This window comes from Tachypleus tridentatus, chromosome 1 (genome assembly GCF_004210375.1).
Source record: "Tachypleus tridentatus isolate NWPU-2018 chromosome 1, ASM421037v1, whole genome shotgun sequence".
Taxonomy (NCBI): domain Eukaryota; kingdom Metazoa; phylum Arthropoda; class Merostomata; order Xiphosura; family Limulidae; genus Tachypleus; species Tachypleus tridentatus.
Genome location: NC_134825.1, coordinates 85,702,436 through 85,717,913, shown reverse-complemented (window position 1 = coordinate 85,717,913; position 15,478 = coordinate 85,702,436). Strand labels below are relative to the sequence as shown.

General features: G+C 32.3%; 1 protein-coding gene across 1 annotated transcript in view; it reads left to right on the top strand.

Annotated features, from left to right (window-relative positions):
* Positions 1–15,478, top strand: part of LOC143254350 (neutral alpha-glucosidase AB-like) — a 60,655-nt gene that overhangs the window by 29,042 nt on the left and 16,135 nt on the right. Inside the window, 6 exon segments of the mRNA XM_076509406.1 lie at positions 1,145–1,571; positions 3,783–3,879; positions 5,395–5,555; positions 12,140–12,308; positions 12,311–12,388; positions 13,247–13,323. Of these exon segments, the coding sequence (XP_076365521.1) occupies positions 1,145–1,571; positions 3,783–3,879; positions 5,395–5,555; positions 12,140–12,308; positions 12,311–12,388; positions 13,247–13,323 (1,009 nt within the window).

The window sequence follows — 15,478 nt, the reverse complement described above, 5'->3', positions numbered from 1 at the left end:
TTTATTAATATTATTTATTTTGCCTAATCTAACTATATCTAATCTAATAAGTTCATAATTGTTGCACTTCATAATAATAAATAATATGCATGAAAAAAAATATATACTTGGGCCTTCTTTTTCTTTACTGTTGACTGTCAGTGAAATGGTAAACCTACTCTTATACCATATAGTGCTACTACACTGAATAATGTTTTATTTAATTAAATGCTGAACCTAAGAACACATAATAATAACATAGAAAAAAGCAGAAAATGTCTTACAAATATAATTTTTCTATCAATCTAACTATTTTGAAGAGAAACCATTAAGATATTTAGCTGAGCCCTTTGATGTACTTTCTGTGAGAATAGTGTAAACTGAAAGTGAAATAGCCAATCCTCTGTGCAGAAACTAACATTAGTCATTTGATAGATTGAACTTTGGTTTTCTATTGGTTATAAATAATAGTGTTAAACATCATAGATAACTATTGGTAATTTGTGAAAAAGGGTGTTGCAAGAAGGCTCTGAAGACTTAGTTTATGGCTCTGTAACCAAATAAGATTGAAGGCTGTAAATTATACTTTTCCTTGGCAATAACTCTTACAATGAGTAATTTACATCAAATTAAATACATTTTTGAGGGGGTTGTAATTAGAGGGAAGAACTAGAGAGTAAATGTCACAATTTTTGTGCTAAGAGAGGCTGAAGAAGTTTTTAATATTTATTTATAAAATTAAAAGCTTAAAACTTGTATTAAAATTTGATTTATTAGCTACATTTTGAGGCCAAGTTTATTTGTATACATTGACAATAGAGTAGTTTAGGCTTTGAGTGTAATTTTACAAGATTGTGACATCCTCTGTGTTTGTTAACCTGAAGAGGACTTAAGAAGGTCAAAACATTGTTCTCTACTTTATTTTAATATATTTGGTACTCATACCAGCAGTCTTGAGATACATTGTGATATCCAGCTTGACCTATTTGGTGCAAGTGTTAAAGTACATTGAAATTACTTATGTAAAGCTTTTCTCATAGGGTAATCTTTATTAAACTATAAATTTGAAATACATCTGTAGTTATTTTAATATTGTTATTATAGTAAAAACATTCTCTGCAAAAAAAGATAAATAATTTTGAGATTTTTGTAATTATGTATTTAGATACTTCACATGGGACACCCATAAATTTCCAAACCCTGAAGAAATGATTAATAACATTACTGCTAAAGGTCGTAAAATGGTTACAATTATTGATCCTCATATTAAGCGAGACAGTGGTTACCATATCCACAGTGAAGCAACAAGTAAGGGTTACTATGTCAAAAATAAAGATGGACATGATTATGATGGTTGGTGTTGGCCTGGATCATCTGGTTATCTAGACTTTGTAAATCCAGAGGTTCGTGATTGGTGGGCCAGCAAATTTGGGCTTGACCACTACAAGGGATCAACTCTTCAGCTTTTTACCTGGAATGATATGAATGAACCTTCTGTATTCAATGGTCCAGAAATTACCATGCATAAAGATGCCAAACATTATGGAGGCTGGGAACATCGTGATTTACACAACATGTATGGAATACTCATGGTAAGATACCAGTAGGTTTAAACTTTGTTCTGTCGTATAAAATATCTTTCATTTTGGAGAAGTAATGACAACTTTATCCTACAGGTCACTTCCATCGTCTTGTGTAGTTAGATATTCAGTCCTTAGTCACTATTATTCCACTAAAATTAACTATTAAACAATTAATCCCAAACAAAAATGATGTGCACTCTAACTTTACCAACAAGACAATATTTCAAAGAGCTTCTAAATGTGTGGCAATTGAATCCCCTCTGCATCCAACCCATACATTTTTTTTTCATCAATAGCTGCATAATTGTCCCCTTTATTACAAAGCAGTATCATATAGAAGATATATTGATGATACTTTTCTTCTCTTTTACAACATTAATCACTATAAGAAGTTTTTAAATACCTAAATAAATGTATATAAATTTTACGTGTGAGATGGAAGAAAATAACTGTTTTCAGACATCCAGTTAAACAAAATAAACAACCTTTGCTCCACCTGTTTATCATATGAGAAAAAAATCATTGGTGTTTATATTCATTTTGACAGTTTTACACCAGTCTTCTTCAAATATAATCTTGTTCTAAATCTTCTAAACATGTTTATTATTTGTTCTAACTACTTCTGTCTTCATTCTGAAATTTCAGAAATTCATAACATATTACAAAGTAACGGTTATCCCTTTAATTTCATACATGCTATCACACAAATTAACACAATAAAACCTGCCAAAAAGTTGTACTGTCTCAAATAACACACTAGTTCTTGTCACTTCTTTCATTGGCAAACAAAGTTTTAAACTTGTCCTAAATTCAAACAATAATCATAACATATTACCCACAAATGAAGCTATAAACATTTAGAACTAATGTTTAAGACTAAAGCCATTACCCATTTTTGTGCACATTGGGTGAATATAAATAGAATTATGGAAGCTGTAAAGCTGCTTGTATTGCTGAAACTACACCTACAAATATGTGCATACAAGCATATGAGTTTCAGCTAGAAATGGATATAAGTTAACTAATCCACTCAAGTCCTGATCTAATTGCACAGTAAGAATAACAACCACCCCTATCTTTGAGAAAACTAAAATTCTTGACTCCAGAACCACAGATTGTGAACTCTCTATTAAAGACAGCTAATGTTCTTTTTTGTAGTTAGAATATTGTAAACATTTTGAAGTTTCACCACTGATGATGTAATTTGAAGAAATTGAAACATCCATAATTAAATCTTTTATGGTATTACCATGTTTTTAATGTTTGTTTTTAAACTTCATTTTCAACTTGCTGAATCAACTTACAATTTGTAATAACATATTTTCTTGTCAACAATAACTAATTTTGTGAGAAATTAGAAGACAAAGCAAAAAACATTAATTTTATGATCTCTGGTTTTCTAAGGCACAGTATTTAATAAAAAGAAAATGGGTATTTATAGAACTACTAAAAGAGAAACTCAGAAATAAAAATAAAATATGTTGAATTTCAATAGAACAGGACACAATATTTCAGTTTGTAGATTTGTTTTTTGTTGCTTTTTATTCACTTCATGCCCTTAATATATAATTTCCAGTAAAAACTGTTGAGTGCCTTCAATAAGTGGATAGGTCAGACTTAAAAGATAGCTTATAAATTATTGAAACCAATTCTGTTTAACAAACTTACTAGATGTATATTGTAGTCATGCTGCAATAAATTCAGAGGAATTTTTCTATTGGGATGGCCATGAGTAACTTGAGTATTCCATGTACTGTGAAAGATTGAACCTATTGTATTTTGTACAGTTATATTCTTTCCCATCTTATAAGAATTTCTTCAGAACTATGCACAGTTCAAATTGTCTTCAGATTTTGACCAGCCTTCTGGGTGAGAAAAGTGCATTTTCTGATTTGCTGTACTCTCATTAGCTTTGGTTTACATTGTACAATAAATATCACAACTTACTGCATTTTATATTATTTGGTTACTGTATTTGCCTCAGTTGGAAAATTCTTATTTACTCTTGTATTACACATCTGAACTTTCCCTTAGCTTATTGCAGTTACTGTTTTCACCTGAATAGGATAACAATATCTCAAAATACCACAATTGTTCTTGCTATATACCTTTTAAGTTGGGAAATTTGATAAACATTTCCTTAAGAATTGAATTAAAAATTTATGCTTTGTTGAAGAATACAAATTATTTTGTGAAGAAAAACCTTATCTTCTTTTGCAGACAATGTCAACTTACAAGGGGCATTTACAGAGGTCAAATGGTCATCTGCGGTCATTTCTGCTTTCTCGTGCCTTTTATGTAGGGTCACAAAGATATGGTAAGATAATCTGTTCTCCTCTACTAAAAACTTGGTGTTAATTTCTTTACTTTTTCTGAAATAGGTAGACTATAATGTGTACAAAAACAAATTATGAATGACATAGAAATATATAGGAATAGCCACATCTTCTGAACTCTGCTAACTGTAGCCATGGCACCCATAGTATTGTAACTCTAGTAAATGGATATTGCATCCACAATTTAATGTAACAAGTGTGGACTTGACATCCTCAGTGACAGTTTTCATATGCCACAATGAGTTCTTAGATTTGTGAGGTGTCTCTTGATTGTGGAATTTAGACATGACAGTTTAATATTGGTCTTAGATTTATAAATGTAAAATGAAAAGAGCTTACCAGTTTACTTGCAATATCAATTCTAAGAACTTAAGGTGAAAGTAAAGCAGAATATATAAGTATGCAAACTACACTATCTGCTATATCTAGTAGTGGTGAGGCTTTTTGACCAATATCAGGGCTTATCAGGCTGGCTGGGATATAAAAGATAGTAGTAGTTTTTAGAAAATTATTTAAATTATAAAATTATGTAAAACAACAGCTATGGTGTGAATCATATTAAGCTGTTGAAGTGTAATTTTTTCTATTAATCTTGAGTTAAAGCAGGTAGGGTAAGGATTCATAATGCATTATTTTAACACTAACTGTTTATTTTTAATTTTAGTTAAATTAACTCATTAAGAAGAACCAACAGCTTGGCAAGCAAGAGCATACTTGTGAAGACTTAGTATTTAAATTCCATTAACACTTTATATTAAATCTTAAACTCTTAGTTAAAGCTAAAATATTTTTCTTTATTTTATATCATTGCCCCTAGCCAGTTTTATTTAATAATTGTTTATGACTTCATTTTTTAACTATAAATAATGCATGTGGAAGTATACAATTCTCATATTAGCCAATATGTAGTCATAAAAACTTGAGTGGGGAAAATTTTTATTTCTACACTCTTTGTAATTGGTCCTATACAGGTTGCCAAGTTAAAAAAAAATGTAACACTAAGATCAATTTATTATGCTCAAATAACAACAGAAACATGATCATAATAGAGAAGGCCTTTTTGAGATGTCTATGCCAAAACACTTTAGATGATTGATTAAAGTGAGGGCTATATGTGGTTTAATGATTAGACTGGACATATCCAAGGCTTCATCATACAGGAAGTGTTCTGCTAAAATTTAACCTACACTTTGGGGCTGTGGGTGTTCTATAGAACTTATGATTCAGACCCATTATTTAATCAGAATAGCTTAGTAGTTGGTTGTAGCCTTTAGTACGTTTGTTTGAAATTAGGGATAACTGTATATGGATAGCCACAGTGTATCTTTTCATGAAAAATTTAAACATACAAGATGAATACATGTTGATATACCTTTGTTTTAGACTGTTACTAATTATGAAATGCAGCTGCAAAACTGGAGATACACAGGAATCATTATTTAGTGTGTTGTATGTATTGTCAAGCAGCCATCAAGTTGCCTGTTTGTACATGATAGGTGCAGTGTGGACGGGAGACAATACTGCTGATTGGGATCATCTTCGAATCACTGTCCCAATGCTCCTATCCATGAGTATCTCGGGAATCACATTCTGTGGGGCTGATGTTGGAGGATTTTTTATGAACCCTGATATTGAGCTGTTAGTGAGATGGTACCAGGTAAGTCGATTAATAACATTAAATAGAAAAATTCCTTTAGACTGTTATTAGGTTGTAAATATAACCTTTACAGCATTTAAACATGGATGTTAGGCTAACTTTTCTGATAGAAATGTCTTAGAAATTACAAATACATTGTCATATAAAATACTTTTTTAATGTAGGTGGTATTATTTATTTTGTGTTTATAATTCATTGAAGTTGAGGCTATGGAAAAATGTTTAGAACTCCTAAGTGTAGATGTATAAACAACTGTAACCAGAGAAGTGAAAACAGGGTAAAAATAAATTCAGGTGAAAGAGAATTTTGGTTAGAGAAAGTTAGAAAACAACTGAATTCTAAAGCAATTGAATTGGCCTAAGTGGACTTCTGACAGGAAGAGAACTGTATAGTGTTTAAGATACAATTGATTTCCAGAGCATAAATAATTTTGTAAATATGTTTAACTTATTTTGATAGTGTATATATTAAATTACATGCTGTTCATTTATTGTGAAATTTATTGTCAACAAGTCAGGCACTTACTATAGAAGAATCCTTAGACTAGCACATCCATATGTTTACTGTGCATACTGCTAAAAAGTGTCTAACATTTGGCAGACCAGTCAAGCTTATACAGTGGTAGAAGAAAATGTGAGCAGTAGCATAAATATGTAGGGCTTGTGTATGCAAAACTGTAGCAGGTAGTGCAAATAATGTGAAAATTACAATCGTGTTATCCTACCATGTCAAATTTTGATAAATGGTTAGAAAGAGGGGACTCTCTTATTAAAAGACAGTGAACAACATGAGTTTCTTAAAGAACAACAAGAACCAAAGAGAGATGGGAAGTAAGATTGAATGGAGAAAAGACTGGATATAGAATAAGATCACAAATTGAATCTGCAAAGCTTGTTCATCTGACCCAGGCTCCCCAAATTTGATGAACAAAAAGATGACATAGATGGTTTCCTAGAGCAATATGAAAGACTCGTCAAATTCAGAACTGGAACAAAGGCAACTGCCTCACTTCTCACAGGTAAAAGCCTACTATTATATGCAGGCATGACATCAGAAGATGCTGTGTACTATGTCAAATTAAAATTGGCTTTGCTGAAAAGTGTTTTCAGTGAAAGTTCAAAAGTCAAACCTGAAACTGAAGAAACTATATTTAACTTTGTGGAATATCTACAGCAGTACTTTAGCAGATGAACTAACATGGCCAAGGCTGAAAATAGTTTTGAGGGACTGACAGATCTACTGATATGAGAACAGTTTGTGATCATGTGTTCGATTGACATGCCACTGTTTCTGAAGGAGAGGGCATCAAAAGATGAAGAAATTATCAAGCTGGCAGAATAGTACATGGAAGCTCATGGAGTATACATAACAAGTCCATAAAACCAGTGATGGCTGATCAGAAGTAGGAATCTTCTAAAGGTGACAGGAGATTAATAAACAAAAAGAAGCAATGCTGTTTGTTATAAAATGGGACACGTTGAAAAGGAATGCAAATCTGTTACTAGCTAATAACAGCAGAAATCTCAACATAAAGAAGGTGAAGCTATTTACAGAGACAGTACTGAATCTCAATATAAAGCAGGTGAAACTATTTTTAGAGACAGTACTGATTAGAAAAAAAGTGACTGGCACCATGTATGCTACTGTCAGAAGAACCAGATCAAGAAAACACATTAGATTCATCACAAAGAAGTGACATGTTCATAATATATCACTGCATGAATAATGGTTGGCTTAAATTAGCAAATTGATTAACAGTGCCAGATAGTGATCGGAGCATGTGACAAAAATCGAGAGGATACAAAATTACAGGGTCCAGTAATGCAGCAGTAAGAACCAGGCTAGTATCTAAGACAGGCAAAGTACATCTTTGTGTGCTAATTGATAGGACAGCAAGGAAATTTCCCTTTGCAAAGATAAAGGTGGATACTTCATATTATACAGACCTTGAAGAATGTATGAAGACACCAATATATAACTTGGTGATTGGAAATGTACCAGGTAGTAAAATTTGGAGGAACTGCATACAGAGAAGATTGAAACATCTCCAGTCATCATGAGAGCTCAAGACATCCAGCCCCTGCAAGTGTCAAAAGGTAATCTCAAACATAGGTTTGCAGGAACTGAAGGAAGAGCTTAAGAAATACAGTTTATTCCAGAAACTTTGGGACAATGCTCAGGAGAAGGTTGAGCACAAGACAAAGAGGAAAGGTACTTGTAGAGAACTGGAGGGAAGTGCAACACCAGATATATCAAGGCAGTTATACCAGGGAAGTTAAATAGATCATAGTATCAACAAAATACTGGACTCAAGTAATGAAGTTGGCTCATGAATTAATTGTGGGAAAACACCTGGGAACAAAGAAGGTGGCAAACAGAATTACCAGTAACTTCCATATAGCAATTGCTGGGAGTCGTTGGAGGTGTGAATAGATTCTGCAGGTTATGTAACATCTGTCAAAGGACAAGACTGAGGGAAGGTAGCCAAGTTGTCATTGATGGAGGTGCCTCTCATAGAAGAGCCATTTAGATCAATAGATGTGAATTTGATTAAAATACTAGCACCTGTTTCTGACAAGGACTATCTGTAGCTATTTGACACCTTCCTGACATGAAACTTTAGATATTATCAATTAAATTTATTTTGTGAATGAATTTTTTTTGTATTATAAGAGTTAAAAGCAAATGATTATTGGAAGTTGTACTTGTAACTTGTTGAATATATAGCAAACCTACGATTAAGTAATAAACATGTAAATAGTGTGAAATGAGGGAGAAAAGACAAAAAGGCAATAGCAGAAAAAAGTTGTATTTAAATAAAAGTGTGAAGTGAAGTTTATTGTCATAGAAGTGATGGGCCTAACCTTTAATGTGTTAGAGGACAACTAATAGTTCTAAGAGAGACAAGTATAGGTTGTTTCATCAAGGTAAGTTTTAAAGTAATTGAACTGGCCTGAGTGCACTTTTACAAAAGGAACAGATATCTAAAGTATGAGAGCTGTATAACTACTGGAAGAGTAGTACATGACTATTAACACTTACCACAATTGTAAGTGAATTACACTATGTAACACAAATTTTGTTCCACATAGTATGTGTTATTTCTTAATTGCTTATATTGTAAAAATACAGGAAGTGGCCATTATTCCCTTTAAACTTTGCTTGTGACCTGGACAATGAAATTCAGAAATTAACCTATTTTATATATCAAAACGGGCAAATTTGCACATTTTCAGTTATATAAGGTCTGAATAAAATAACAGATAAATCAAGATTTACATGTATTTATACTGAAGTTATACACAAATATTTAGAATGAATAGTTTTAAGATTTGTGATTATAATGTAAATCAATTTCATGTATAAGCCCCCAAATATAGTCTCCCATCATGTTTTCATTATATGCTCCTTGGTAGCAGTGTTCAAAGTCCAGTGTATTTTAATGGAAGCATTCGTCTGACTCCTCTGAGTATGCTCCCATGTCCTCCTTGAATTAATCAAGATGAGTGTCAAGGATATGGACTTTCAGGGACATCCTACAGCCCATTTTGCTGTAGTTCTTCACCAGATCCTTAGCCAGTTTCATGTACTTTATGGCCTTGTGATTGCTCAAGAAACCCCAAAACACTGCAACAAAGCTGCCCCAAGGTTTTTCTTCCTTCCAACTAAGCTTCTTTAGGAATTTTCTGCACTCCAGGATCTCCTTTATTTTTGGTCTAACAAAGACACCAGCTTTGATCTTTGCCTCAGACAGCTAAGGGAAGAAGTCTTGAAGGTACTTGAAGGTTGCAGACTCCGTATCAAGAGCTGTGACAAATTGTTTTATAAAACCCAATTTTATGTGCAATGGTGAGAACAACACCTTCTGGAGGCCCACTAATGGCTCACACTTGACATTGTGCCTCCCCACAGAGAACTAGGTCTGTTGTGGTCAGTGCTTCCTGTTGTAGTATGCTGTTGTGTCCCTGCTGTTCCAAAGGCAAAAATAACCTCCCAGTCATACTCATCATGCTTCAAGGCAGATGCTGTCAGAGTACCTTTTTGCTTTTGTCTTGATAAATTGGCTACATACATAGCAGAATGCATCTGGTGAGTGGTAAGCCCCTGTGTGTGTGTGTGTGTGTATTACTATGGAAAGTTCTAGAAAATTATAAAAGGTTTTTAAAAATTCTCATAAGTTTTACAACATTCTAGAGTTCTTAAATTCTTTTACGTTCGAGAAAATTCTCTATCCAGCTTCTCAGTACTGAATCCACCTGGAATGTTCTAGAAAATGGGTAAATTTGAAAATTTTATTACCGAGGTCACAAAAGCAATGTTTGAAGAGAAAAATAGGTCTTTTCCATTTATTTTAGGCATAAGCAATTGGGAAATAACACTTCTTCCAGGAACAAGAAAAAGTAAAAACATTTGTTGCATAGTGTTATACATGAAATGCTAGTGTGACAGAAACACAAAGGTAATTCAACTTAACTTAAATTCTGAAATAATTGAATATGCCTGTGTGAAGTTTCAACAGGAAGGAGAGAACTATGTAGTTTTCATTTTTCATCTATAATCTCTACAATGTAAAGAAGTTGTAGCAGATACATTTAACTAGTTTTGAATATGTATGTTGTTTTGAAAACAAGTAGAGTGGGTGCTGTTTGTTGATTTATGAGTTTATTGCCAACAAGTCAGACATCTACTATAAGAATTCTAAACCCAATAACAACACACTTACTTCATTACTACCCAGAAAGTTAGTTCCTGACAGACACATTATCTGGAAGCCACAACAATGGCAAAGACAGAGATCAGCAGTATTCCTCCTGGAGATATTTTGCAGAGTAGGATGATTTCCTAGAGAAATCCAAAGTGACAGAGGGACCCAGTTTACTTGAGAAATGATAAAGGAAGTATGGAAACTCATGAGTGCTTGGCTGCTTCTTACCACCCTGCACAATATAGATTGGAGTTTTGGAGTTTTAAAGAGCATGATAAAGAACACACTATGTGAAGGTAACAGGTACTTGCAGACAGTATTATTTGCTTGAGATATCCTATAAGCAAGTACAGGATTTCCACCTTTGAGTTACTGAATGGAAGAACAGTACAAGGTTCAATTTAAATATTGAAAGAACCATGGATGGGGGGAAGAATGAAAAGTAAGGAACCTGTATCAGTATGTGTTAGTCTCAAAAACTGACAAGAGGAAACTTAACTTTCTCAACAGAGCTTGTATGAAGCTCAAGGCAGTCAAAAGCATCTTTGACAAGAAGGTCAAGGATTGATGTTTCAGGATCAAACAGAAGATCTTAGTCCTTCTGCCTGCAGCCCACAAAAAACTTACCCTGCAGTGGAAGGGGCCTTTTGAAATAAATTACTCAGAAAAATGGACAACAAGGTGAATGAGAATGGGTAAACCAAGATCTACCATGCTAATCTGTTCAAGTGTTTTGGGAGGGAAGACCTAATGGATACACTGTTGGTACAAAAATGGATGTTGCAGGTGACATAGCTGTCATAGATGCCAGAAAAAGAACAACAAGACAGTGACTTTATCTTAGAAGATGAGAACTCACTAGACCTCAGACCATTGGATGTTGATGAGACATACAAAGATTTCAACATCAGTGAAGAACTGACTGGCAAACAGAAAAATACCTACTGTGCCAGTATGCAGATATCTTTACAGATAGATCAAGAAAGACTGACCTTATACAGCACAAGATCAAGACCTTAACCAGTAGTCCCAAGTGAAACCCTATCAGATACCTTATGAAGTGAGTGATATTATGCAGCAGAATGTCCAGGTAATGTTGGAAGTGGCATCATTAAGCCTAGTGTTCACTAGTTGTAATTGTAAAGTAGGGGGATGGATCAGACTACTTCTGTATAGACTTCTGGAATCAGTCTCATGGCAAATTTCAAATCTGAATTTATGGGCAGCCAAGAGGCTGTCATAGCAAAAGTTGTTTTCAGAAATAGAACTTAATAAAGGTTATTGGCAGATTCTGATGAAGACAAGATTTAAATAGAAGACAACATTTGTGACACCAGGCAGATGTTACCAATTTAAATGCATGCACGTACGCACGCACACTGCTACTGTTTCTACTATTAAAATACAAGTTACTGAATTTTTTGTAGTGAATACTATCACCATTGTACATCATTTAGTTTAATTCTTGTTTTATGAAATGCATTACTAATATTGTTCCCAACATTACTATGCAGGGCATTTTTTAAGTTTTGTATATGACTAATAACATCAACCATGTTTTAATATTATTATTCAGTCACTTTTATCCAGGTAATTAACAGGATTTCAGAATTTTTCATGTCTCAAGACTGAATAGGTTAAATATTTTATAGAAGGATGGTCAACTTTAGAAAAACAAGTTCAGTAAACTGTTGTTTTGGTAACGCCATTTTGTCACAGGTGAATCTTCTTATTTTATAACATTTTTTTAAAAATACTGGTATTTTAATTTTATTGCCAAAATGATTCTGAAGTTATTTTTCATTTTATGCTTTGAAGCAATGTTGTATATATTGTTTTATCTACAAGATGAGTTATCCAAAATCATTTGGCATTACAGGCTGGAGCTTTTCAACCATTTTTCCGGGCTCACTCACATTTAGAAACGAAACGAAGAGAACCTTGGCTGTTTGATGCAGAAACAAAACAGTTAATCCGTTCAGCAATTCAAAAACGCTACTCTCTTCTCCCTTACTGGTACACCTTGTTTATGGAAAATGAACAAAATGGAATGCCCCAATGCGACCTTTGTGGATGGAATTTCCATCAGATCAAAAAACATTTGATATGGATAATGAATACATGATTGGTAGTCTTTTTTTTTTTTCTTGCATATTTTTATAAGTAATATGACTTCAGATCTTGAAAATGAAATTCAGCATGTAAAATTACTCTATCGTTTAAAATGACCTGTTATAAAAACTTTCATTGTTAATATGATCCAACACTAAAATTTAAGTTATACCAAATAATTTAACTGTCTCAAGGAAACTCACTAGCAAAACCAAGATTAAGTAATGTGTATTCCAGGATGTGAAAATGTAAGTATTGACGTTTTTAATAGTTATTCTGTTAGTTAAATGAAGTGGGACTAATCCTCCATTTGTAAATGATGCCCTTAGCTTCCTATCTTGCTTCAGTAGTAGTTTTATATTAAACCACCTTCCCTCGCTAAGCATTACTTCTCTCTTCTGTGACTCCAGTGCAGAAGTGTTATTAAAATATACCCCCTTTCACTTTTTTGTTTCAGTATTTGAGTTGTATATTGTAAGTGTTGCTCTTCACTTCCCAAGGCTTGACCTTTTACCTCATAACTAGTTGCATTTGTGTAGCATGTTTTTTTTGGGTTAACTTGTTGGTAGACTTTTGAAACATATTATTAAATTTTATTAGTAGAAACTGTTTCCCAATCTAATTGGCTGAACAACAGATTTAAGTTTTATTACTTTAATGTAACTGATTTCTGATGCATATTTGATAAATATTTTTTCCCACTATTTATGAATTGTAAGCAAACAAGGTTAAAGATACCAAACTATCATACCTAGATGGAAAATTACTTTTTCACTTTTCATAATTTAACTTATAATTTATTTCAAAGTTTAATTTACATTTCCATTCAAGCTCTCTATCATAACTGTAAATAAGTGTCTTCAATCTTGTTTAGGTTCTTCTATTTTGGTACATCCTGTCATGGAATCTAAAGCAACAAATGTAGAGGTTTATTTCCCAGGAGAAAATCAGGTAACCTTCATGCTATATTTGGTGTATAAGATGATTCCACATGTAAGACAACCCTGGATTTATTTTAGCAAATTAACTATTTATTTGAAGTTTGGGTGTAAGACAGTCTTTATTGTCAAACAAGTCTAGGATGTTATTTTTTAAAGAAAGTCTTAGAAGTTATTAAACTAACCTGTGCTCTGGGGTAATCAGTGCAAGAACAAGTGTGGTGTTTTATTTGTGCTCTTCAAATGCTACAAACAGCTCAATGTAGCATAACTTAAGTCAGAAGTATGTAATAAACAACTTTACAAAGTTTCAAAGTTGAACTAGTTTTCAATGACAATGAACTCTTAACCTCAAGATATATCAATATACTTTAGAAAACATGTTTACAAAATTAGAGTACCAAACAGAAACTTTTTATATATTAGCAATATTTTAGTGTAAGAGATGAAATTAATATATTTTAATGCAACTAGCATGTGAGATAAATAACTTCTAGTCATAAATAATTGAGACAAATGATAGTTATAAATATCTTATTGTATTGCAGTAGGTGGTATGATGTCAATGCACTTGCTCAAAAAAGCCAGCCAGAATAAAAGAAACAACATAGTTCTGGTTAAATATGCTATTAACCAGAGAGTTCATGCTGGAACTCTGGTTTTGATCTTTGAACCTTTGTATAAGATGATGGATCAAATCAGGCATTGTTTTAGAAATAAAAGTATTGTCTTATGCACCCTAAAAAAATAAGGTATCTTAACTTTGTCTCATTTTGCTTTGTTGGATGTGCCTTAATATTCATATTAAAACAGAAAAAAAAATTTACTCTTCTGAATTTATTCAAATCTTGAAATTAAATTTAAACTTCTTATGCTATTGGTAAGTCACTTGTGCTCTTATGTTTGCAGGTTCAAAGATGATATAATAGTTAATGCATAGTATTTAAAACATACTTATTTTTAATTTACTGCTAGGTGGAGAAATGGGTTCTATTGAAACTTGTTTGTAGGTTAATATTAGATCCTATTGCATATACAAATAAAAAGCAGAGGACACAATGATTGCCATTCATAACTTTATCTTGAATATTTTTTGAAAGAATAAATTCTGAATAGTCAATCTGATACATTATTGGTTATAATAACGTTATGTTGAATGCTCATTTACTAGTTTCAAACATGATAAATATTTATATTTGTGGTAATAATCAATTTAATGAATTTGTCTAGTTAGTACAACCTAAATGCTAAAAATTTAAGATGAAGTAGGGTATTGTTACTAGAAGATGAATTCTTCTTAAGTTTAAACTGCATATAAGATTCTTGTACAAGCTAGTTCACAAGTTTATTTCTCCCTCTTTTGCATTTAATGATTTTCATTTCTATTGAAGTTGGTTCCAACACATCAAACAATTTAGATTTTAATTAATACATTTATTATAATTCATTTTAAAAACTATGAAACAAATCTTTAATTTTTGTATGATCTCATGTGATAAAAGATAAGCGTGTTTGTCAATTGACACAAGTTTAATTACATTCCCAAGAAAATAAAATAATTTAGCTAAGTATCCTTTGTGTGTGTGTGTGTATATTACAGAACTTTTTTGACACCTTTTTAACATACAGACTAGAAAATATTTACTTTGATTTGGATTGACAAAATTTTATTACTAATACTAGATATGTGTATTTTAATGGAGATGTGGCTTTAATAAACAAATCAACAAATATATTAAACCAAAGGATGTAAACTAAAAATTAAATAATTGTTCAATAAGTCTTTATAATCTTAACAATGCTTGTTTAGATCTGATGAGTGCTGGTCTCAGTAAACATGACCCTCAAGAAGTAAAGTATCTGGGTCACACAGTCCACTAATAAATTGTGTTAATGGATATTGCTTTTTTCTGTTAAGTGTGTAATTGCTATTTTTAGAAGTTAAACATCACATTTTGTTGGAAATAAAAAGAAGACTGCATTTTAATTTTAAATGCTATTTTTAATTAATCAGTACAGGGCTTTGTATAGTCAATTGTCTTGTTTGTGCTCAAGGTGGCAATGGAACTGAGACAAGACTGTTTCAGTAATAAGTATTCTTCTTGGAAAGTATGGCACCAGTTATTTGTTTCCGTGGAATTTGCTATGTAGGAATGTCGTCACTAATC